Source organism: Bos javanicus, chromosome 5 (genome assembly GCF_032452875.1).
Source record: "Bos javanicus breed banteng chromosome 5, ARS-OSU_banteng_1.0, whole genome shotgun sequence".
NCBI classification, from domain to species: domain Eukaryota; kingdom Metazoa; phylum Chordata; class Mammalia; order Artiodactyla; family Bovidae; genus Bos; species Bos javanicus.
In genome coordinates, this window is record NC_083872.1 from 33,002,884 (window position 1) to 33,028,010 (window position 25,127).

The following is a 25,127-nucleotide window of genomic DNA, read 5'->3' on the forward strand; positions in this document are numbered from 1 at the left end:
CTGTGAAGAATTCTTTAATCCTGGCTCTAGGGGGCAGCATTCTCCAATCTTGTGCCTTGAGATTCAGCTGTGCCAAGATTGGGCTAAGACTCTCCCATGCATGTATTTGGGAGAAGGCAATGGCAACCCACTCCAGGACTCTTGCCTGGAAAATGCCATGGACGGAGGAGCCTGGTGGGCTGCAGTCCATGGCATCGCTAAGAGTCGGACACAACTGAGCGACTTCACTTTCACTTTTCACTTTCATGCATTGGAGAAGGAAATGGCAACCCACTCCAGTATTCTTGCCTGGAGAATCCCAGGGGCGGGGGCGCCTGGTGGGCTGCCGTCTATGGGGTTGCACATACTGAAGCGACTTAGCAGCAGCAGCAGCAGCATGCACGTATTTAGGTGGCAAATTCCACAAAGAAAGAAAGAAGAAAGTGAAGTCGCTCAGTCGTGCCCGACTCTTTGCGACCCCATGGACAGTAGCCTGCACCAAGCTCCTCCGTCCATGGGATTTTCAAGGCAAGAGTACTGGAGTGGGTTGCCATTTCCTTCTCCAGGGAATCTTCCCAACCCAGGGATCAAACCCAGGTCTCTCACATTGTGACAGACACTTTACTGTCTGAGCCACCAGGGAATTCCGGCAAATTCCACAAGATGCTCCCCAGACCTTATGTGGTACCCTGCCCACCCCCAACCCTTGTGAGGTTAAAGGCTGAGGACCCTGGCGAAGGTAGCCTGAGGCTGTGCCTGACACCTCAACTTGCCCTCTTGCAGCTTCGTCTTCCCCTTGAGGTCAGCTTGTAGACCACAGAGCAGAAAGGACTGTTCTAGAGACGAGTAGCAGGTGGCTCACGGCAGGGAGGAGCTAGGCCCATCGTGAGCATCCCAGCTGCCCAGGCTGAAGGAAGTAATCCTAAGTTGAGGACTCAGAGCCAGGGGGGTCACCTTGGCCTCCCCCTCCTCCAGTGCTGCTCCCTAGGACTGTGGCTGCTTTCTGCCCCTAGAAGGGGACATCTTCATCTTGTACAGCCAGAGTGAAACCGCTCACAGTCCGGCTTCTCACTGAAACCCCACTTCCTCTGCCTGTGCACTGACAGCCTGGAGGTCCATGCAGAGGATAGGATGCTGAATGAGAAGATGCTAAGCGGAAGCAACGGGTCTCTGAGCCCCAGAGCTAGATGAGCACCAGAGACAGACACGTGTGGAGTGGGAGGATGTGGGTGCGTGTGAGTGATCACAGCCGCCGAGGCGTTTGGAAGGGCAACAAAGGAGGGGCCTGGGGCCCCGGCTTACTCGCCTCTCTAGTCCTCTGGTGACCTCCATCTCCTGACCTGAACCCCTCGGTCACAGGTATGTCCTCCAATGCTCTTTTCCTTCCTGTTTCACTGTGGGGTTGTTGTTGGGTCAGGGGACAGAGAGAGATAAAGCTGGGAGTTAACCCCCACAAGGCAAGAGCCTGGAGCCATGGGAAGTGAGAGACTACAAAGGCTGGAGGGGAGGGCCCCAACTCTCCCTAAAGGACAGAGGTCGGAATAGGGATTAGTACACATTTATCCTTTAGATTTGTGTTCAGGGATCGGATTTATGGAATGAGAAAGTCACCAGGGAGGCTCAATCAGCACATAGGAATCACCTCTGGTCTAGCTGTAAAAGGCACTGGGTAAAGTTAAGGGACAAGAAAGAAGACCGTTCTGTGCTTAGTCCGGTGCATGGGACCCAGGATAGCACCTTAGAGAGGTTTGAGGTACGAATCTGAGGGCACTTCCGGGAGGAGGCAGAGGATGAGTGAGAAATAGACTGAGGCAGGGTGAGGAATGGGGGTGTGTCAAGAAAACTGGGTAGAAAGGTAGCGGAAGGAGAGACAGGTGTGGGAGACAGGAGCCGGGTGATGAGTTGACCTATTCAACCCAGGAAACCTCTTCTGAGGGCCTCTGTGCCTCTGCCGTGGCTGTGCTAAGCCGGGCGGCCTGGGGCAACGCGCGGCCAGCTCCTGCCCGCCAAAGTCACTGCGAAGAAGCAACTTCTGTGAAATTTCTAATTGGCAGTTGTGCTGAGTGCCAGGCATGCGGCAGCGGCAGGGAGATGGGGCCCCACAGGAGGAACTGACACAGGCCGGTTCTGTGTGGGAGATGAGCCGTGCTGGGGCACAGCAGGTGAAAAACCCAAACGCTAGGGGCTCTGTCAGCAGAGGCCCCAGGAGCTGGGGCCTGGAGGGGCCTGCATGTGAAATCAGAATCCAGTCCTCTGTGGAATGAGAGGTGGAATGAGAAAGGGGGAGGGATGAGGTGGGCACCATGCCCCCCTGCCGCAGGTTTAAAAGGGGAGTCTGCTGCCTCTCCATTTCTCTGAAGGTGAAGCTCCTAGAGGAGGGGGTGCCGAGGCAAGAGCAGGAAGGACTTCCTGAGGCCTGGGGCGGGGCTCGGTGGAAGTCTGAGCAGCCGGTGGCCGCCCCTCCATCCTGGAGCCAAGACTGATCCCAGGAGGGGAGGGAGTGGCCTGCAGCCCCTTCTCTTAGTCAGACCTTCAGACGAAGGATGTCACCTCTGTTTTCTATTTCCCTCTCTGGACCCCTTCTTTGCAGCCTCCCTGGCCTTTTGCCGTGTCCTGTCTGGACAGGGGAAATGGGCAGTGGGTCTGGTGCCAAGCCTTTGGACTGTTCAGCTTCCTCTGGCCCCAGCTCTTCCGGACTGGGATCTAGGGGCAGGGTTGGGTCTGCTCTGATGCTCAGAAGAGGCTTCTTTGCCTGGCCTGCTCGCCTGGTTACCCACAGCCTCGCTCTCTCCCTGGCCGGGGCTCTAGATCCAGACAGAACCCTCCCTCAGGCTCCTGCAGCACCCCTGCCTCATCTCTAAAACGCGAGGGCCAAGTGGGTGGAGAGTCTGCGTCCTGAGTGAGGGTCCAGGGCCCAGGGTGGGTGGAAGATGGGAGCCCCTGAGATGAGGGTTTGGGGAGGGTGGGGGATGTTGGGAGGAGGCCAGGGGAGGAGGTAGTGAGGGTGGTGAGCCCCAGGGAGAGGCAGGGAGTGGGGTGGATTCAGGTAAAGGCAAGTGCAGACTAGAAGCTCTAGTAGGCGTGCAGGAGCAAGGACCAAGGAGAAGGCTCTGAGAGGAAGTGGTCATGACTAGGCTGGAGCTGCCGTTCTAAAGCACTGATCACTCAAGGGCAGATGCAGTGTCTTTTGGGTGTGTGTAACACACACACACACACACACACACACCCTTGAGAAGCAGAAGCTGGAGGGGGAAGGCACCTCCTGCACATTCAAACACTACCAAACTTGCCCGCTAGGCAGGCCTGTTCCCTCCCGTAGCACAGCTCCAGACCTGCCCCTGCTTTCTTTCGCTCTCCCAGCCTCTCCTTGCCCTCTGGCCACCGCTGTCAGCACCACAGGCCTGTTCAGTGACCGTTTCCTTGCCCTCATCATGCACGGGTAGCTTGACCACCAGCCAGAATGTACCTCCAGTTAAATGTGGGGTCCCAGCTCTGGCCTCGGTCAGCTCCCCACTGGTCCCCAGCTCTGTCCACCCTCATAGACCTCTCTCCAGCTTGCTCCCTCTCCGGGAGAAGTGAGAGCCAGTCTCTCCTCTGCCCCTCACTCTACCATGGTCCTTAGCAGTTAAAAGAGTGTCTGGCTGTGACCTGCTGGTCCTAGGAAGGTTTGGCTTGGGGCCCATCAGTGTTCCAGCTCCCTGCCTCGGTCCCCCACCCCAGGAATGGGGAGGGGAGGAGATGGGGGAACTGGACTGGAACCACCCTTGGGGTCAGGAGCCTGGCCAAGCGGACTTTCAGCCTTCCAGAGCTCAGTGGTGGAGTGCAGGTAAGGGGAGCTGGGCTCTCTGAATTGTCTGTCTCTCTCCATTGTCAATAAGCCGTGGCCAAGCGAGAATGGTGGGGATGCTGAGGGAGGCTGCAGCAGACTGAAGAACAGCCCATACACCCTCTGGTCTCCAAACTGGCCCTTTTCCATAGTCCCACAGGAGGCCTGTTAGCTAAGATGCCCTCCAACCTCCAACCTGCGCCCTCCATCCCACCAACAACTTCAAAGGATGTAGCTGAGCCTCGTGAGCAAGGTCTGTAGCATAGGAGAAGGAAGAAAGAATAGGAGACAAGGAAGCAGCCAGGAGGGAGACGAAATAAAATGTCCTCAAAATGAACTGGAAGAGCAGCTGCTCTCCCTTCCACCCCGCCCTTGGTACATGCCCACAGCTGGCCCCGGCTGACTCCCCCCAGACTTCAACTCATTTCCCCCCGGAATCATTAAGCACCCACTATATGCCAGACACTGCGCTGGGTAGAGGCCTGACCAGATTAGTGTGTTAGGGAGTTACCAGAAAATTCCACCAGGCTCCATGGCCCTGGAGCCCAGTATCTGCCTGGTTTCAGATCCTCAGTTTATGGTAGAGTTCCTAACACTTACAATAAATGCTGCTGAAGGAATTAAAGATCCTTGTGGCATTGCATAGGAATGGCTGAGGAAGGCAAGGCTGAGAGTAGTGATCAGGGTTGTTCAGTCTCTCAGTCGTGTCTGACTCTTTGCAACTCTGGACTGCAGCATACCAGGCTTCCCCTGTCCTTCACTATCTCTCGGAGTTTGCTCAAACTCATGTCCGTTGAGTAGGTGATGCCATCCAACCATTTCATCCTCTGTCACCCCTTCTCCTCCTGCCCTCAATCTTTCCCAGCATCAAGGTCTTTTCTGATGAGTCAGCTCTTCACATCAGGTGACCAAAGTGTTGAAGCTTCAGCTTCAGCATCAGTGATCAGGGAGGCAGTACCAAACTGTGACTGAGTGTGGGCTTTGTGGTCAGACTGAGTCTGGCATTACTACTTACTAGCTATGTGACCTTGGCTATATTACTTCACCTCTCTGTTCCTCAGGGTCTTCATTGGTAAATAGTGATTGTTTTGAGGGTTAAAAGGTGATGTCTCTAAAGTAGTAAGCAGATTACCCTGCATAGAGTGAGTGCTGGAAGAGACCATCATTGGGCTAGAGCACTTTCAGGGGAGATGGGGCATCACCAACTCTATGGACATGAGTTTGAGTAAGCTCCAGGAGTTGGTGATGGAGGGAAGCCTGGCATGCTGCAGTCCATGGGGTTGCAAAGAGTCAGATATGACTGAGCTGCTGAACTGAACTGAACTGGGGCATAATGGATGGATGCAAGAGGTTATCCACTGGTTGAATCAGCCCAAATTTGAGACTGGTTTTCATTCCAATCCCAAAGAAAGGCAATGCCAAAGAATGCTCAAACTACCGCACAATTGCACTCATCTCACATGCTAGGAAAGTAATGCTCGAAATTCTCCAAGCCAGGCTTCAGCAATATGTGAACTGTGAACTTCCCGTTAGAAAAGGCAGAGGAACCAGAGATCAAATTGCCAACATCCGCTAGATCATCGAAAAAGCAAGAGAGTTCCAGAAAAACATCTATTTCTGCTTTATTGACTATGCCAAAGCCTTTGATTGTGAGGATCACAATAAACTGTGGAAAATTCTGAAAGAGATGGGAATACCAGACCATCTGACCTATGTCTTGAGAAACCTATATGCAGGTCAGGAAACAACAGTTAGAATTGGACATGGAACAACAGACTGGTTCCAAATAGGAAAAGGAGTCCTTCAAGGCTGTATACTGTCACCCTGCTTATTTAACTTATATGCAGAGTACATCATGAGAAATGCTGGGCTGGAAGAAGCACAAGCTGGAATCAAGATTGCCGGGAGAAATATCAATAACCTCAGATATGCAGATGATACCACCCTTATGGCAGAAAGTGAAGAGGAACTAAAAAGCCTCTTGATGAAAGTGAAGGAGGAGAGTGAAAAAGTTGGCTTAAAGCTCAACATTCAGAAAACGAAGATCATGGCATCTGGTCCCATCACTTCATGGGAAATAGATGGGGAAACTGTGGAAACAGTGTCAGACTTTATTTTTTTGGGCTTCAAAATCACTGCAGATGGTGATTGCAGCCATGAAATTAAAAGATGCTTACTCCTTGGAAGGAAAGTTATGACAACCTAGACAGCATATTAAAAGCAGAAACATTACTTTGTCAACAAAGGTCCGTCTAGTCAAGGCTATGGTTTTTCCTGTGGTCATGTGTGGATGTGACAGTTGGACAGTGAAGAAAGCTGAGCGCCGAAGAATTGATGCTTTTGAACTGGTGTTGGAGAAGACTCTTGAGAGTCCCTTGAACTGCAAGAAGATCCAACCAGTCCATCCTAAAGGAGATCAGTCTTGGGTGTTCATTGGAAGGACTGATGTTGAAGCTGAAACTCCAATACTTGGGCCACCTCATGCGAAAAGTTGACTCATTGGAAAAGACCCTAATGCTGGGAAGGATTGGGGGCAGGAGGAGAAGGGGATGACAGAGGATGAGATGGCTGGATGGCATCACCGACTCGATGGATGTGAGTTTGAGTGAACTCTGGGAGGTGATGATGAACAGGGAGGCCTGGCATTCTGCAATTCATTGGGTCGCAAAGAGTCAGATATGACTGAGCAACTGAACTGAACTGAACTGGATGTGGGAGAAGGAAGGACCGAGGTATGAGGTGCCCTGCTTAGGCAGTGGTGGGGATCCTGGAGCAGGGAGCTGAGAGAGGCAGGGTGGGAAGAGGAGCAGCTAGGGTGGGAAGGCAGTTTTCCACTCATGTAGTGTGAAGATCCAGGAGGCCGTGGGCTCCACCAGTGTAGAGCTCAGCAGAGAGGCCTGGATGAGGACTACAGCCCAGAGCCACAGCAGACCGAGAAGCCCTCCTTATCCATCAACCCTCCTGGACTACTCCCTGGGAACCTCTGCTTTCCTCTGCTACCAGTCTGAAAACAGGGAGGCATGATTCCAGGAGGCTTGTGTCCTGGCAGAGAGCTCAGCATCGAGGTGGACGGTGTCAAGGGGCCCAGCTGCTCAGCCTCCATTATCTGTCTGTCCCACTCCCCACCTCTTGGAGCCTGTGCACCCAGGTGTGGGGGAAAGGACTCTGGATGTGGGCTTTGCCTTTGCGGGAGCTGTCAGTATATCTGAGAGGCAGGACTGCAGAGTGGTAAATAAAGCACACACAGATTTCTAAGTGCTTGGGGAGAATCACTCAATGCTCCCCATCTTAGCTGTGAGACTTTGGGCACGTCAGTTAACCTTTCCATGTCTCCATCTCCTCATCTGCAAAATGGGATAACAATAGTACCTATCAGATAGGGTTGTTGTGATGATTAAACCTGTGAATGTATAACAAATGTCAAGAACAGAGCCTGGTGCATGCTAACTATTGTTATTATTTATCTGTCCTAACATACCTTTCAGGCATCTAAAGACAGTTGGGGGAGGGTGGAGGTTGTATCGGGGCATGGCACGATTGTCCCCATGATGACTCACCATCTAGCTTAAAGTGTCTTCCTCAGACACACTCCTTTAGACCCCTGCCCCCTCCAGGCCTCAGCCTCCATCAAAAATCTACTGAGCATTCATTCCACCGACCAGTCCCAACCAGGAATCCTGAGAAGGCAACACCTGCTCAATCATTTGCCTTGGTGGGAGGTGGGGGGCCCTGTTCTTCAGAGATAAAGAAACAAGTTGGAAGGTCCCATTTGATGACTTTCTTGGATAGTGGCACCTTACCCCCCACCATACTCAGCTTCTCTTTCTGTAGCCCCCTCTCTTAGGCATGTAGTCTGGATCAGAAAATGAATATGATGTACACACAGTGCAGCATAGCTTGGGGGTTAAGTGCAGCCAGGCCACCCAGGTTCAAGCCCCAGTTCTATCACTGAATAGCTGTGTGACCTTGGCAAGTTACTTAATATCTCTGAGCCTCATCTTCACCATCTTAGGTGGTAATGACAGTAGTACTAATTCACAGGCTGGTGGCAGAGAGAAAATACCTGTGAACACCTGGAATAGTGCCAGGCACTTATAGGCTATTGTGGTCTGCTGTGAGGGATGCAAGTGTCCTGCCTTACTCACTGGCTCCTTTTCCACCTGCCTAAAGTAGTGGCAGTATGAATAGGAAATCAGAGACCCCTTTCTGATTGCAATCTCTGGAAACTCCCCTGCAGCAACTTCTAGACAGATCAATGGCACCAGCAACCTGAAATTTCAACTCACTTCCCAGCCCCACTCCCTCTCAACTCTCTTCCCCATGTGACCTCTGCCTGTTAATCCCTCCAAACTGTTCTTCCTTCTTTAAAATTACCTGCATTTGGGCGGCTGGGTTTGGGCTTGGGGCTAGAATCATCTTTAGGCTCCCCTCCCAGGTGCTCAGTGGTAAAGAATCTGCCTGCCAATGCAGGACACTCATCTTTCATCCTGGGCTGGGAAGGTCCCCTGGAGGAGGAAATGGCAAACCCCCTCCAGTGTTCTTGTCTGGAAAATCCTATGGACAGAGGAGCCTGGTGGGCTAAAGTCCATGGGGTCGCAAAGAGACGCGACTGAGGACTGAGGACGCATACCTAACCTCGTCTTCCCTGAGGGAGCATTTAAAACTCCACCAACATTTTTCAAAGTGTGAACCCAGCAGACAACTTTAGGGTATTTGTTCAAAACACAGATTTTCCATTTCATGCCAGTTAGACTGAGTCTGAATTTAAGGGGCTGGAACTTACATTTGATAAGCTCCTGGGAAGACTTTTAAAGATACATTGAAATTGAGGTTTTAATCACAATGAAAACCCACACCCACACCCCCAAGAGAATAATCATCGGTGGAAGAGCAGGGGGCATGGTACGTTAGAGATGTGTCTTCCTCTGTTCAGGCAGGCTCCGCTGCAGAGGGAAAGGGACACTGATGGGCCAAAAGAGAGTACGTTCTAGAAAGCCGGGGGCGGGGCGCGCGACTCCTTCCAAAACCCTCAATGAAGAATGGGACCAGTTTCGCCGCTGGCGCCGGGGGAATAGCTGACCCGGAGCCACTGTCTCTCCGCCGCCTCAGAAGCAGGAGAAGGGCGAAGAGGGGGCGCTGGGCCACCGACGCGGCGGTGGGAACTGAGGCCCAGGGAGGCGACGGCCCTCCACACATAGCCGGCTTGGGACTCCGGAACCGCGGGGGGGCGAGGCCTTCTAACCCCTTCTCCTCCCAGAGCTCGGCCCCGACTCCAGCCCCCACCATCCGCGAGCGCCGTCCTTCCATTCCAGCCTCAACTTCCCCACCCGTGCCGGGGGTGTGCGTGCGTGTGTAGGGCGGGGAGAAGGCGGATGTGGTGCGTGCAGAGGAGCGCTGCGGTGGGAGGCTGGGCAGCGGGATTCCCTCCGGGAAAATGGCCCAGTCCCTCCCCCAGCCTGTTCGAGACCCTGAACCGAAACAGGAGGCAGGGCGCCCCCGGCCGGGAAGCGGCCCCAGCCCGGATTTCCCTCCCGGGTGGGGCCGCAATGACTCACCCCCTTCCCCCTTCCCCCCGTTTCCTTGTTTGCGTTTCTCTTCCCGGCCGCATGGCGGCCCTACCCCGCAGCCCCTACCCCGACAGCCCCGCCGCCGCCGCCGCTGCTACCGGGCACACACTCCCGGGGCGCTACGGCGCCCGGGGTTTCTCGAGGCCAAGGTTCCCGCCAGCTCCGGGTACCCTGCGCTCCGACTCCGCCCCCTGCCGGAGCCCGCCCCCTTCCCTACCCGAGCGCCAGGCGCGTCCTCCCCGCCCCCTCCGGTCTGCCCTGGAGGGGAAGGGGGCGGGCCGCGCCGGGGGTGTGACAGCTCCCGCCCGGATCAGTGCCAGCTGCAGCCTCGCTTCAGCGCCCGGTGCCAGCTGGCTCTTTCGTTTGGGACGGAGGGGAGGCTCGGGGTTCCTTGTCGCTGGGGGCTGGGGTGACGTTGTCCCCCCACCAAGTCCCCAGTTCTCCCCCAACCCGAGAGGAGCCTTTCCACCCAGCCTGGCTGGGGCTGCCTTGGAAGCGGCTCCAGCTACGAATTGGTCGGCTCACTTCTCCTGGGACTTACAGGCCGGGGGCACACAGTGGCTCGTTGTGGGGCGGGCGGGTGCTCCCGCCACCCCTTGCCTTCTGCTAGAGCCTGCAGGGCTGTGCGAGCTTGAAGGAGGAACATGAAGGTGGGTATGATGGGGTGGGGGCAGGGGAGGAGGAGCAGAGGAGGAAGCTGACACGGTGGGGGAGTTGGGGTGGGAGACAGAGGCTTGGTCAAGGGTGAGGAGGGAGGAGAAAAGAAGGGTTTGAGCTGAAGCTGCGTTTCTCGGGGATCCAGTGAGTCCGCAGCTCCATTCTGGGAGTTGGTGGAGATCCCTGCAGGTCCATGGTCGGTGGGGTGGGGCAGAATTCCAAAGAAGGGCCTGATCTCTGGTACGCCGCCGCCGCCGCCGGCTGGAGACCCCTAAGTGCGCCAGACCGGCAGGCCCCAGTGAAGGTCTTCCTGTCCCTCCCCCGGCTCCTGGCAGGGGCGCAGCACCTCCGCCTGACCAGTACAGAGGATTCGAAGGAAGTGCTTCTGCTTGGGGCAGCCGAGCCGTGCTTTGGTCCAGCTGCCCCGGACCCAGCCTCATGGCTGTCTGCCGTCCTCTTCCCATCACAGGTGGGCTGGCCAGGTGAGGGCCGCTGGCAGGTGGGCTTGGCTGTAGAGGGCGACTCGATTCTGGGAGCACCGCCGTTGGGAGGCCTCCCGGACGTGGTGCCGGAGGGGACGCTGCTCAACATGGTGCTCAGGAGGATGTATCGGTCCCGAAGCTGCTCCTACCAGCTGCTGCTCGAACACCAGCGCCCCAGCTGCATCCAGGGGCTGCGCTGGGTGAGTCCCATCCCCTTCCCTGGCCAGGGCCAGGCCCCCCTGGGCTGGAGAGGGCCCCCGACTGGGAGGGCGAGCATGCTGCTACCAGTCCAGCTTGCTCGGCGGGCATGGGGGATACACCTGGGGTGGGCAGCAGGTCAGGCAGCCTGGCTGCAGTGTGGGTGTCTCACACAACTGCGTTGGGTATGCGGGTATGCTGGGTATGCAGGTATGCTGGGTATGCAGGTATTCGTGGTGCCCAAGTCCCCCTATTCAGGAATGTGGCGAAGGGGAAAAGAACTTGTCACTTCCCTGTGGCTTGAGTTAGGTGCTCGTGTGTTCTTCAGGTGGTGTGGGAGACATGTATGAAATACAGGGGTCAGGTCAAGTGCTGGGGAGGTAAGCTTGGTACTATTCTTTAAACATCACCGTGGCAGCATTCTCCTTAGTGAGGACTGAACTGCATGGAGTCTGTGTCTTGATCTGGGGTGAAGTGGTTGGCATTTGGCTTGGAGGGGCTCAGGGGAGAATTATGAGAAGTTTGGAGACTGTGAGATGAACGGAGCTCCCTTTGCCAGTGAAGAACATCTCTGGAGCTGCAAGAATGAAGGAAAGAGAAGTGTGTGTGGTGGGGGGCAGGGTGCGGGGGGGTGGGTAGATGGTGGATGGTAGGCAGGATATGGTTGCAGGATCCAAAACAGCAGAGAAGCTCTCCCCAACCACCCAGACTTAATAGATTTTCTTCACCTGAGCTCTGGTGTGTGTCTGTGACATGTGTGCAGGTGGGTGGGGGGGCCCATCGGGGCAAAGGGGTGGAGTTGGATCAGGTGATAGAGTTTGGAGAACCCCTCTCTTAGGAGCAAATTCTTTTGAGTAGAATGACCACCACCTTCTGCCTCCTCCTTCCTACCTCACCCATTTATATATTTACCAAATATAGCCATTTATATTTACCAAATGTACCAAAATATGAAGCTGAGTTGAGAAAACCAAGGCCCACCAAGATAATGGGGTCCCCCTTGCAATGGGAAGTGAGAGGAGAATCTAGGTGTCAGTCCCCAGCTGTCCTCCACCCCCTCCCTCCCTGGGTCTTCCTGAGAAGGGGCCTCATGGGCCTGGGTGCTGCTCCAGATGGCACTCTGGACGGAGCAGGGGAGCCATGGTCTTTCTGGGCTCAGCTGTCTGTCCCTCCCACCCCCACCCCAGGTCACTGGCAGTAGCTACTGCTTGGAGCCAGTGGGCTGGAACCCTCCCTCCCTCTTTCCCTCTCAGGCTATAATTACTTGTGCATTTCCTGTCCCTTTCCTAGCTTGTAGAGGCTAGGTGGGGAGTAGGGGGAAGGTCAGGGGCCAGGACAATGAGGTCACTGGAGGATCCCCTGGGACCCAAAGTAAGGGAGAGAGTGGAGGAGGCTGCCAGGCTCTCTCCTGACTCCCTCAGTCCCAGAATTGGAGGGCTGGTATGCGAGGGGAGGCCAGAAAGGTGGGGGTGAGGATCAGTGGAGTGAGAGATGGGGTCAGAGGCACAGAAACAAGGCCCCTCCCCCACCAGGTATATGTGCGTGAATTGATGATTAGAGGGAACTTAGATTTTTAGGGCTCGAGGCAGGGGCCACATCCTCTCCTGAGGACGTCTCTGGGGAGTAGGCGTGAGGTGGTTTCAGCCCATTGTGTCTGTGTTTAAGAGACTCTGGGTCCCTGTGAAGCTATTAATTCTCACCTGTGGGATGATGCCTTTGGCTGAGGGGGCTCGGATGAGGGAACAAGTGTCTGGCAGGGAGTGTGCACACACAGGGCGATGGGTGGATGTTGTAAGGACGTGGAGCCCAGCGTCCCAGGAGGACAGTGCTGCGAGTTACCCAGGCCATGGCCACCTTTAGAAAGCTGAGGGGGAAATCCATCAACCTCCTGAGGTCTGAAGAGAGCACTTTCTGTTCCCATTAGACCAGAACAAGAGAAAATTAAAGCAGGTTACAGCAGGAGACCCTGAGGTTTGATACAGAAAGGACTTAACAACCATGGCAAAGCTGATGCTGGAACAGTATGGAAGAACGTCTCCTTTGATAAACATTATGGGGTCACACAGAGTCGGACTGAAGTGACTTAGCAGCAGCAGCAGGGGTACATGAGATTGTCTGATGCCTGGGAGCCAACACAGAAACCAATCTATCTAGAGGCAGGGGCAAGGTCGGGATGACCTCTGGTGGGTCCCCTAAGCTTAGAGAACCCTGAGATGCTACTCTTTGAGTGATTGTTTGGGGAGAGGTGGCTCTATTCTCTAACTCAGAAAGCATGCTTTCATTCAACCTGTCCAAATGATGGAAGTAGTTAGTGTTTGTGCAGTATTTATATCCGAAGTGCTATTATGAGCTTTAATCACATCAAATAATCTCACAGAAGCCTGAGAGATACCTACTAATGCCATCATTTCATTTTATAGATGCAAAAGCAGAAACACAGAGAGGCTAAGTGACAGTCTAGGGTTACACAGCTGCTAAGGGACAAGCTGGGCTTGGGTCCGAGACAATCTGGCTGCAGAGTTCAAGTCTGTGGTGTATATTCTCTTGCTACAGAAGGTACCATTGACACTCCAGAACCTCACCCTGCCTCATGCATCCTTTCCCAGTCCCATCGCACACAGCCCTGGCCTGAGACCCTAGCCGTGGCTTAAGGGAACTGGTCTGACGGGTCCCCATGTGGCTGTCTGGCTCTGTGCCTGCCCCTCCAGTGTGACTCTGACACTCAGTGACAGGGAGGGGGGTGGGGCAAGCCATGGCCCTGTGCAGGGAAACTAACTATAGGACCTCTTCTCCCACCCTGAGTCCTTCCTGTCCAAACCTGACAGGAGGTGGTGGGTGAGGGCCTCCACCCCTACCCATACCAGCCACTGCTTTCTAGATGAGAAGCCCCTAAGCTGACACTCAGGGTCATCAGATCAGGTACAGCATCAAAGTACAGCATTTCTTGCACCGTGTCCAGGTGATAGCTGCCCATCGTGAAAGAAGAGTTATATTAAGTTACCATTGACTAAGTAGTTACTGCAAAGCAGGCATGGCTTTGAATGCTCCATATTATTAATTAACTCATTTGATCCTCAAAATTACCCTATGGGATAGGTACTATTGCCACCAACCCCATGTTATAGATGAGGAGGCTGGAGCACAGAGAGCTTTATAAGCAGCCCAGGGTCACACAACAAGCTGGTAGTGGGGAACCAAGATTTGAACCCAGGCACCTGACTCCAGAGCCCACACAGCTGACCGCAGCCCCTGAATAGCACCCCCACCGTGATCCCAGGAGGTCCCCATGCATAGGAGCACGGCAGGGGTTCAGAGGGACTATGATGACACACACACGGGACTTCATCTAACCCAGGATTGTTCAGACTTCCCTGCCGGCGGAACATTCCTGAAGACAGAATTTACCATCGTGCGCAGTGGGGGAGGCCCAGCACCAAGGAGGTGCCATGGGCAATGGTAGGGCTTAGTGGCTAAGACCATGGGCTTTGGAATCAGGTGGGCACAGGGTGAATTCTGGTGCCCCTATTTACCAGCTTGAAAAGGGCAGGTTACATAACCTCTGTGCCTCCTTTTCCTTAGCCAGGAAATAGGAGACAAACACCTACTTCTGGATCAGTGTTAATAACAATTATTCAGTAGGATCGGACATTTCTAAGCAGTTGTGTGACTCTGGGCAAGTTACTTCATCTGTCTGGGCTCCTGCTGCTTTCCTTAGGAAAATAAGAGGGGATGCCTTCAGGTCTCTTCCTTAGCTCTGATGGGCCAGCGTTCCAGCTCTGAGCCTCCTGCACATCCCCTGGGGCAGGACAGGAAATGGTTGAAGCAAGGCCTGCGGATCTGAGATCTGAGTCTTGCCCAGCCTGGCCACGTGACTGGGCACCTCCCCTCCTGATGTGCCCTCCACGGTCAGAATAATACCAGGAAGGGAGTGTGTGCTGGAGCCTGGGTCCTGGGCACTGAGGGGCGTTGGGGGGACTGGGGCCACCTGGGTACTCTGACATGAACAACAACGAGTCATGAGCACTTGGCACTGTTTGTTCCAACACAGGAGGCTGGCCGGGTAGCATTCCTGCCCTTCCTCCCTCCTTGGCTCCTCCTCCTCTTTTCCTGTGCTATCGCTGAGTCCCCAGGGCCATGTCTGGCGGTAGGATGGGCCCCATGACTAGGGTAAGGATACCTCTGGGACACCTAGCAACTTCCGCCCAGCACTGGGCCAGGCGCCTAGGCATGTTGGACCTCAGCCTTCTGCCCGGCGCACAGTGGGAAGATGCTGGGACCAGGGGAGAGGGCTTGGGCGCCAGGCCAGGTCCTCTTCAGGCCCTGAGTGCTGATAGGGAGGCATCGCAGAGAAAGAAGGGGAGGGAGAGGAAACAGGCAGGTGTACTGGGTGGAGTGAGACCGAGAATGTGAGGACTTCTGGAAGGGCTTGAGTTTATCCCTGGCTGTCTGGCTATGTGTCTGAGTTACCAGGGCACATCACCTCTAGAGTTTTGTTTCTTGATAAGTCAAGGAGGACTGACCTTGCCTGCTCTGCCTACTTCCTGTCTGAGCCTATTCTCTATGAAGTCAGATGAAATCACGAGAAAGACATGCTGTATGAACTATCCAGTGCCTGCCTTTGGGAGGGCTCCTAGAGGGTAGGGCATCCTGCTCAGGGGTGTTCACAAATTCCAGTTCTCAGATGGTAGGAGAGGAGCGTGAGAGGCTTTTATGACCAACATCCCAGGGTGAACAGGCCTGTGAGTCCGGCATGGCCCGATGGATGCCAAGGGCAGGGAACCTCGTTCACCAATGATTCTACATAAACCCCATTTCTGGAGCCATCCCATGTGCTACCAAGCCTGACTCACGTTTGCAGGGTTAGAGACCAGCAGCAGCATCTCGGAGAATAAAGGGCCTTCCAGCAGGCAGCCCGCCCTGTGCTTCACAGATGAGTAATAATAACTAACATGCACACACAACTGCATGTATATGCCAGTCAGTGCTTTAAACATTTGATCTCTATTAACTCACATAATCCTTTCCAAAGCTTGAGTTGTTATTATGAATGTTTTATAGATTCATAGGCAGGGAGAGATTAAATCATATATTCAGGGTTACATAGCAGCAGGGACTAGAACCCAGGAGTTGGCTCCAGGGTTTGTGTCTTTAACTACGAGGCTGCACCGAGGCCCGCAGAAGGCAGGAGGTTTGTCCATAGTCCTGTGACTGGGGACCGACCCTGGCTCGGCATCAGGCCGTGGGTCTCCGGACCTCCTGAGCTGCTTACTTCCTGGCCTTCTTATCTCATGTCCCCATGCTCCCCCAGGTCCACTGTGCCCCTCCCTGCCCTACACGCTGAATTACCTGGATGCCTGGGCACAGTGGGCCCTGAGGAAGCAGAGCCTGGACCTTATCCCTGGGGATGCGCTGATGGAGTCATGAAGGAAGACACGGGTCCAGTAATAGGGCTGCAGGGTGGCGATGAGGCGGATGCCTGGCATATGCGGGGGTTACCCAGGGAGTATTTGTTGAACCGTTAGCTAAATGAATGTCTGGAGTCAAGAACTGGGCCGGGGCTGGGAGTCACAGTGGAGGAGCCCGAGAGCTGGGTTTCAAGGCCTGCCACTAACACTCAGACTCCCCACTGCCCTCAGACGCCACTCACCAGCAGCGAGGAGTCCCTGGATTTCAGTGTGAGTCTGGAGCAGGTACGAGTCCAGAGGGGCGGGGCTGGGAGGGGGCCCGCATGCCTGGACTCAGGGCTTGAGCCAGCTAGCTGTGTCTGCCTCCTCCAGGCCTCCGCGGAGCGGGTGCTCAGGGCGGGAAAGCAGCTGCATCGACACCTCCTGGCCAACTGCCCCAACCTCATCCGAGACAGAAAGTACCACCTCCGGCTCCACCGGTGAGTGGCGGCCCGGGCTGCCTCCTCCCCCGCCTCTCCACTACCCCCAGCAGTTTTCTCTCCTTTTCACTCTGTCCAGGCTCTGGACCCAGCCTTGCTGCTAGCTCTAGAAGGTGCTATTCGGATGGACTTCCTCCCTCCCCTCTCTCCCTCCTGCCATCTGACCTCCTTTCCCTGCCCTGTCCCCTTGTCTTCCCAGGCAGTGCTGCTCCGGCCGGGAGCTGGTAGATGGGATCCTGGCCCTGGGGCTGGGCGTCCACTCCCGGAGCCAAGCCGTGGGTATCTGCCAGGTGCTCCTGGATGAAGGCGCCCTCTGCCATGGTGAGCCTGAGCCCCGGTGGGTGGGCGCCCTGTGCCAGGCAGTCCTGGGGAGCAGGCCTGTGCTGGGCATCTCCGTATGGGCAAGTCTCATACCTACGTGGCCTCAATTTCCTCTCCTCCCCCTCACCTGGGCCTCTGCCCTGCAGTGAAACACGACTGGGCCTTCCAGGACCGAGACACCCAGTTCTACCGTTTCCCGGGGCCGGAGCCAGAGCCTGTGGGCGTCCATGAGCTAGAGGAGGAGCTGGTGGAGGCTCTGGCCCTGTTGTCCCAGCGGGGGCCTGATGCCCTGCTCACGGTGGCACTTCGAAAGCCGTAAGTGGGTGAAACCCTGCTCTCAGACTCCGTAGTCTCCCCTCCAAGGGGGAGTGAGCCCCTACTTCTCGTGGAGGGATAGGACCCTGGCTGGACCCGAGGCCTGAGCTCTGGTCTGCACCTGCCACGGACATGCTGTGTGATCTCGAGCCCTCCTGCCCCCTCTGAACCTGGTCCTTCCTCTGTAACTGAGGCCGTGGGGCCTGTGGCCTCCAGGGACCCTGCCCTCTCTGAGAAGCATCCGTGGCCAGGACAATCATGGCAGGTCTGGGTTCAAATTCCAGTTCCACTGGCTACTAGCTCTGTGTCCTTGGGTCTCTGCTGGCCAGCTTCCTCTTTTGTCAAAGGATAATGATAGCCCACATCGTGGGGTTGTTGTGAGGGTGGAATGAAGTCATATGTAAAGTGCTTGGCCCAGTGTCTGGCACATGGTGTGTTCCCATCAGAGGCTGGCCCGTTATTGATAAACAGCCACCGCTGGGGCCCTGGGTGGCCCAGGCTGAGTGGGCGCTGTGGCTCCCCGCACCTGGCTTGTTCATCACTTCTTCCTGGTCCCATGTGCCCGCAGCCCTGGTCAGCGCACAGACGAGGAGCTGGACCTCATCTTTGAGGAGCTGCTGCACATCAAGGCCGTGGCCCACCTCTCCAACTCGGTCAGCCCCTGGCCCCGCCCCACCTTGCCCTCCCCCAAACCTCCCTTCCTGTGACCCCTGCCAGGGCAGAAGACACGCCCCTCCCCTTCCACCTGTGGCCTGGATACTTCAGTCTAATGTCTTGTCCCCAGCATGGCATCCTTGTCTGAAGGTCCTTCTGGCTCTCTGTGCCCATTTCTTCCCCTGCCTTGTCTCCTGCTGAATCCCAGGTCACCTGACCTCATCAAGCTCTGTCCCCCGAGCATGCGTGGCTTTGGACCTAACCTCCTCACCTGGCCCCTCGTCCCTGGACTCGCCTCTCTGATTCTCATCCTACTGCCCACAGGTGAAGCGGGAACTGGCTGCAGTCCTGCTCTTTGAACCGCACAGCAAGGCAGGAACTGTGTGTAAGTCCTGCCTGGACGGGGGCGGAGGCCACAGGGAAGAAGCGATGGGTGCCTGGGGCATGTCTGATTTGTGCTGCTTCTCTCAGTGTTCAGCCAGGGGGACAAGGGCACCTCGTGGTACATTATCTGGAAGGGATCGGTCAACGTGGTGACCCATGGCAAGGTGAGTCTTCCCCCATGCCCAGCCCCTGGGCAGAGCTGGTCTCTGGTCCTTGTCCCTGTGGGCAGTGCCTTTAATGGACCCAAGGCTGCCGGCCTCTCAGGTCTCCTCCTGCTTTGGTGGCTCTGGGTCTGTCCCGGTGAGGGCTGGGGGGCTGGGCTGTAACTCGGGCCTGGCTGCAGGGCCTGGTGACCACCCTGCACGAGGGAGATGACTTCGGACAGCTGGCTCTGGTGAACGATGCACCTCGGGCCGCCACCATCATCCTGGGAGAAGACAACTGTCATTTTCTTCGTGTGGACAAGCAGGACTTCAACCGTATCATCAAGGTGCCGCTGCTGGGGGTGGGGAGGGCAGGGACATGCGTCTGGAGAAGTGGTGTGGGGCAAGGAGTAGGGACCAGACGGACACTTTAAGGAGTAGGGAGAGGTCGGAGGTGGAAACCTTGGGGATGATGGCTGGAGGAGGGAGCCCAGCTCTGGGTGTGTGAGGAGGTGCATGGCTTGCTGAGGAGGCTCAGTGAGCCCTGGGAACCCTGGCTCCCGTGGGAGACCAGGGGTGAGGTTACAGAGGGGTGAGGGTCTGGGGTGCAGGGGGAGGCGGTGTAATGGAGAGTGGGGTCCATAGAAGGAGCACTGGGAGGGACAGGGTGGAGGAGGGGCTCAGGCTGGGTGAGAGGCACCAGTGAGGGACAAATCTAAGGTTGTGGGCGTTGACTAGGGCGGGAGAAGGGTTGTGGGTCCTTGTGGGAGCCTTGTGGGGCTTGGAGTTTGGAATGGGGGAGGCAGAGGGAGAGGCCCTAGAATGGGTAAAGGAGTTGTGGTGTTTTGAGCACTGGGTGTGGCTTGTTCTCCAGGATGTGGAAGCAAAGACCATGAGGCTGGAAGAACATGGCAAAGTGGTGTTAGTGCTGGAGAGAACCTCTCAGGGCACTGGCCCTTCTCGTCCCCCAACCCCAGGCAGGAATCGGTAACACACCCGCCGTGCTCCCCTCTCCATACCATCTCTCTTGCCCACCTTCTCTTCTGTTTCCTGGGCTTTACTCCCTTCTCTGTGTCATATACCTGCCCGCTGCGGGTGGAGAGGCTTCCAGGGATTAAGATGCATCCCCCGTTAGTCCCCCTTCCACCACACGGGGTGGGGAGAGGGCTGGCAAATAGGGGTGAGCGATATGATTGATTCTTGATGTCTGCCCCCGCTGCGGGAGCGGGAGTCGGGACTCAAGTGCTATGGACCGGCTGTTTCTTCCAGGTATACAGTGATGTCTGGCACCCCAGAGAAGATCCTAGAACTTCTGTTGGAGGCCATGAGGCCTGACTCCAGTGCTCATGACCCAACAGGTAGGGGCGGGAGACACGCTGCCTGCTTTCTGACTCAGAGGGTGGTCAGCACCACCTGGGAGAGAGCCAGGCACCTGCATCTGACCTCATCGGGTGCTCGATTGGCCTCTTTGGTCAGCTGGCTGGAAGTTTTCGTTCCTGTGTTCTTGGCTTGTGTAGGAAGTGCTGTGACAGGGACGGGGTGTCACTGCTCCCTGGCCCGTGGCGGGATTGGTAAAAGGGGTGTCCCGGTTGTGCATATACTTGGGCTCAGGAGACTCGACTGCTGAATCCCTCACCTGTCCCCTGTCCCTGCCTTGCAGAGACATTCCTCAGTGACTTCCTCCTGACCCACAGTGTCTTCATGCCCACTGCCCAGCTCTGTGCTGCCCTCCTGCACCAATATCCTTCCAGCCCTGGGGGTGAGGATGGTGTGTGGAGCGGGGAGGAGGGATCCCCCGAAGCATGGCTGTACTAATCCCTCCAGGCCCAGCCCATTCATGGGCTCCGGGTGTCCTGCCCTTCCTGTGCCGGTTCCTGAGGGTGGTGGGTGGTCCTGTTGGACACTGTGGTTCCCTTGACTGGGACTCACCTTCCACGCGGAGCCCGCCGGGGGCAGCGAGCAGGAGCGCAGCTCCTACATCTGCAACAAGAGGCAGCAGATCCTGCGGCTGGTCAGTCAGTGGGTGACCCTGTACGGCCCTACGCTCCGCACTGACCCTGTGGCCACCAGCTTCCTCAAGGTACCTGGGAGCCAGGAGGGGCTGGGCCGGGTTACCCAGGGTGGACACGGGGGTCTCAGTGAACCTTGGCTTCTCCCAGAAACTGTCGGACCTGGTGAGCAGGGACACCCGGCTTAGCAACCTGCTGCGGGAGCAGTGGCCAGAGAGGCGGCGACACCACAGGTGATGCTTTGGCTCGAGTGAGCTCGTCACGGGCGGGCGGGACAGGCTGTGTGGCAGGAGCTGGGAGCACTGCCTTGGGGGGCAAACAGGTGGCTTAAATCCAGCCTGCACCCCTGCAGCTGTGCCGCCCTAAGCCCGTTACCCCACCCCCAGGGCTCCTGCTCCTGTCTGTAAAACCCTGTGCTATGCTCACTTGTCCAGTCCTGCTCATCTCAGCGAGTGTTCTCACCAGTGCCTCACTGCGCACCCTCCCGTCACGCGTCCATCCATGCTCAGGCAGCCCACAGTCATTCGTGTGTCATCCTTCCACTGCCCTGCACACCTGCTCTGCTCACTGGCTCCTCTTTATTGCTGAGCACCCTTGGTGCCAGCTCCCGCCTGCTCCACCCAATTTCCCAGCCTTTACCTCACACTCCCAGGTCTTCCCGCCCTCCCAGGCCTCCTGTGGGGGCAGCTGGGCCTCGGGGAGAGCTCTCATGTGGCCTCCCTGACCTGACACCACATCGGATACCCTTCTCCCTTGAGCTCCTTCCCTCCCCTGCTGGCCTGGGACAGTCGTAGGATCCAGGGGCTGGATTTCAAATCGTGCCTGTTCTGGGTCATCCTCTCCAAGTCTGCCAACCTCTGAGCCTCTGGTGATGGTGGAGGGAATCCAGAGCCTGGTACCCTTCGGCTCTTGAGCCTGCATCGTCCTGCCTGCTGGGGGACCCTGCCCCCAGTCTCACCTCCCTCTCACTTGCTCCACAGGTTGGAGAACGGCTGTGGGAACGCGTCTCCGCAGATGAAGGTGTCTGACCCGAGTGGGCTCCTCACGCCTCTGCTGGGCCCCTGCTTTCCCCCTCCTCCAAGGACCTCCAGGCCCCTCTGCATGGGAAGGTCCCCCCCAAACACAGGCACATCCTTGGTCTGGGATAGGTGATCATGGAGCTCAGGCTGCGTGTGACACTGGGGCTGGGCCTTGCAGGAGACAGAGGTCTAAGGTCACTCCCCCCCATCCCCACAAGAGGTTTTATTCCATCTGGTCATGCTCACATGTGAGCTAAGTTGCTTCAGCTGTGTCCAACTTTTTGCGACTCCATGGACTGTAGCCCATCAGGCTTCTCTGTCCATGGGATTCTCCAGGCAAGAACACTGGAGTGGCTTGCTATGCCCTCCTCCAGGGGATCTTCCTGGAGATCTCTGACCCAGGGATCGAACCCACGTCTCTTATGTCTCCTGCACTGGCAGGCGGGTTCTGTACCACTAGCACCACCTGGGAAGCCCACTCATGCTCCCAGCTCGAGCCAGTTAGCAGTTCCTGCCTGGCAGGTGAGGGGTGGTACCTGGAGGCAGCTCAGAAACCCTGGGGTCCTGGGGCCAGTGCCATCCCCAGCAGTGGGCTGGGAGCGGAAAGTGGGAGGAGGAGTCCTGACTGGAGTGAGATTTGAAGAATGGGGTGGCGAGGACTGGGAAGGTAGTTGGGGCCACCTGTGGAGACTCACAGTGAGAATCACACCCAAATGCCACATCTGGGCCTGCAGGGCCCAGCTGGCTCTCCCACCTCATCCTGCCCCCTTCCTCCTCGGACTCCTTTTCTGCTGAAGGTGAAGCTCGCTCCCTCCTCCGTCTCCTGCCCCCACCTGCTGGCCCCTCCCATCTCCCTGTGAGAGCCCCTCCCCCACTGGCTCCTCTCCAGGGTGTCCTCCGTGGTTTTCCTCAAAGCTTTGTCCCAGTGGAATTGTTTTCTTTGTTTAGTTGTCTCCTTGCTAGTTGTCTGCTGGTGTCTGTCACGGCCCACTAGAATGCTGGCTCCATCCCTGAGGGGCCTTGACCTCAGTGAAGAACAGGCTGCATGCCTTAGGTGCCAAATATGCTGTAGGGGGTTGGGAGAGCCACCCTGGCCTCCAGTGGCTCACAAGGAAGTGAGGGACAGAGCTGCAGAGCAACCTCATGCTGAAAAAGGACAAAGATGGGGTCTCTGGAGGCAGGAAGGAAAGGGCTGAAAAGGAAAGTGTCAGGGTCAGGGAGAAGCGACTGCTGGAACTGAGAGATGCAGGGAGTGAAGATGGAGGGAGAAGAGGCTGCAGGCAGATGTGGGGAAGGAAGCCCGCCTCCTAATGGAGCCCTGGAAGGGCCAGAGCAGGTAGGGCCCTGTGGGCCCTGGAAAGGGGCCTGGCCTTTGTCCTTTGAGCATTGCGAGCCATTGGAGGTGTTTGAGCCCAGGATTGACAAGATGGGATTTGTATATTGAATAGGTCAGCTGGGGAGCCTGAGCTTTATTCAGCAGACAATGGTGGCCTGGACACTGTGATAGGAAGGTTAATCTGGCTCTGGTCAGGCAGATGGGAGTGGGAGGGAGGGAAGCACCCGAGAGGCAAGGCTGGCGGAGAATAGTTGGCGCTGTTATAGAAGATAAGGCGTGAGGAGATACGGGCTGGTGGGTCTGGGCATGGCCTGGGCTGTGGAAAGGGGAACACAGAGACCCTGGAACTAGATGATACTCTGTGGGGGAGGGGAGCAGGGGGGAGCAGGAGGCTTGAACCCAGGGGAATGGCCGGAAGAGTAGCCTGGGAGGCGGGATGAGGGGATCCGAGGAGTGTGTCGAGTTTGGGATGATGCAGCACAGATATGGAGGATCCTGGAGGCATTTGAGACCAAGGTCTGCAAGAGAATTCAGTGCCCAGTGGTATGGTTTTAAGAGTCTTCCATATGCTGGGGGCGGAGAGAAAGGAGGTATTGGTGCGTGATGCTGGGAGGAGCCCTGAGGGGAGTGCAGAGATTTGGAAATCCAGGGAAGAACCATGGACCAAGGTCTAAACCTCATCTGCCTCCTTCAGAGTTGGGAGGAGGAAAACAGTACAAAATCTGGAAAGAATAGTCGGTGGGCAGAGGAAGTGTGTGAGGGAGGCCTTTAGGCAGTGGGGGCCCCCAAAAGCCCACTGTGGTGGGGCCTTGGAGGAAGGGTTATGGGGCAGCTCACACAGTTGAGTGTTGGTGCACAAGAGCATGGGGGAGGGGGAGCGGGGGGGGCAGGTTTAGAATTTTAGCTGGGCCACTTAGCAGCTGTGCTGCTTTGGGTATGTTACTTAACCTCTCTGAGCCCTCACTGATTTTATCTGTAAAAGGGGATAATAATATTTTGTCAAAGGGCTTTTGTGCATATTTAGATACTTAAAATAAGCATGTAGAAAATAGCAAATGGTAGCTGAAGGAGGAAAAGACCAGGATCAACAGCTGCCTTGTGTTCATATTAGAGAGGCTCTGGACCCATTTGGCAGAGGGGATAACACACATGTAGAGGGGCACAGACTCATTCTGAGCTCTGCCCTGTCTTCCCCGGGAGCCTTGGTCCCCAGGTTCCCAGCGCCTTACCTGCCCCGGGTTTGCGGGACACGCAGATCCCTTAGGTGGTGTGTGTGCTGTGCGGGACCCCCGCTCTGGGTGACAGGCCCCTCCCCTTCCCTGCATGCTCTCCTGTGTCAGCTGGTCCTTACTTCCTCTCCTTCTCAGGCCCGGAATGTTCCCGTTTGGCTCCCCAGCCAGGACGAGCCTCTCCCTAGCAGCAACTGTGCCATCAGAGTTGGGGACAAAGGTTGGTGGTCTGAGTCAGCCAGGGCAGAGCTCAAACCCTGCTCTCTCACCACCCTTGACTTTGGGGTGCCTGGCCCAGAATGGCATGTTGTGCTCCTTGGGGTCTCTGTTTCAGGCTCCCCCCTTGCTCACCTCAGGGTCTCCCACCTGCCTGCCCAGGCTTCTCCTTAGTGCTGTTGCCCCCAATCCTTGGGACCCTCCCTTGCTGCAGTCACTGCCTTCTCCCTGCTGGGGTGGGGAGACCAGGCGGCTCCCTCCCAATTCAGTCCCATCTTCCTCTCCAGTCCCCTATGACATCTGCCGGCCAGACCACTCCATGCTAACCCTGCAGCTGCCTGTGACGGCCTCAGTGAGAGAGGTGATGGCAGCGTTGGCCCAGGAGGACGGCTGGACTAAGGGGCAGGTGCTGGTGAAGGTCAACTCGGCAGGTGGTGAGTTGTGTCTCTGGGTAGGGTGGCCCCAAGGGAGGGGGGCCCCCTCAGAGCTGTACCCACCCCCTGAATTAAGATCATCACCATCTTTGTCAATGTTAATGGTAGTTAGCGTTTATGGGAGGCTTATCACATCTTACTTATACATGTTACGTATAAGTCATGTACAACTCTTTGTGACCCCATGGACTGTAGCCCACCAGGCTCCTCTGTCCATGGGATTTCCCAGGCAAGAATACTGGAGTGGGTTGCTCTTTCCTGTTCCAGGTGATGGGCACAGACCCAGGGATTGAACCTGCGTCTCCTGCTTGGCAGGTGGATTCTTTACCACTGAGCCACCAGGGATGCCTGACATTATTACCATGCTTACATATTTATTTAATCCTAATAGCAATCTTATGAGATAGGTACTTTTATCCTATTTTCAGACAAGGAAACTGAAGCTCAAATGGATCCAGTGATTTTTTTCCCAGG

General features: G+C 56.2%; 1 protein-coding gene across 3 annotated transcripts in view; it reads left to right on the forward strand.

Moving 5' to 3' along the window:
- The first annotated feature begins 1,321 nt into the window (after positions 1–1,321).
- Positions 1,322–25,127, forward strand: part of RAPGEF3 (Rap guanine nucleotide exchange factor 3) — a 32,537-nt gene continuing 8,731 nt past the window's right edge. The window contains exons 1-18 of one of the 3 annotated variants that reach the window (XM_061416340.1): positions 1,322–1,338; positions 10,499–10,711; positions 16,346–16,399; positions 16,487–16,593; positions 16,793–16,914; positions 17,061–17,229; positions 17,798–17,882; positions 18,208–18,268; positions 18,355–18,431; positions 18,611–18,757; positions 19,285–19,397; positions 19,680–19,768; positions 20,071–20,149; positions 20,340–20,490; positions 20,570–20,652; positions 21,400–21,439; positions 24,142–24,223; positions 24,507–24,653. In XM_061416340.1, the coding sequence (XP_061272324.1) occupies positions 10,619–10,711; positions 16,346–16,399; positions 16,487–16,593; positions 16,793–16,914; positions 17,061–17,229; positions 17,798–17,882; positions 18,208–18,268; positions 18,355–18,431; positions 18,611–18,757; positions 19,285–19,397; positions 19,680–19,768; positions 20,071–20,149; positions 20,340–20,490; positions 20,570–20,652; positions 21,400–21,439; positions 24,142–24,223; positions 24,507–24,653 (1,699 nt within the window). In that variant the 5' untranslated portion in view covers positions 1,322–1,338; positions 10,499–10,618. Of the gene's footprint in view, positions 1,339–9,620; positions 10,023–10,110; positions 10,409–10,498; positions 10,712–16,345; positions 16,400–16,486; positions 16,594–16,792; positions 16,915–17,060; positions 17,230–17,797; positions 17,883–18,207; positions 18,269–18,354; positions 18,432–18,610; positions 18,758–19,284; positions 19,398–19,679; positions 19,769–20,070; positions 20,150–20,339; positions 20,491–20,569; positions 20,653–21,399; positions 21,440–24,141; positions 24,224–24,506; positions 24,654–25,127 lie in introns of those variants that run through there. The other 2 variants (XM_061416339.1, XM_061416338.1) reach the window with 2 other exon arrangements.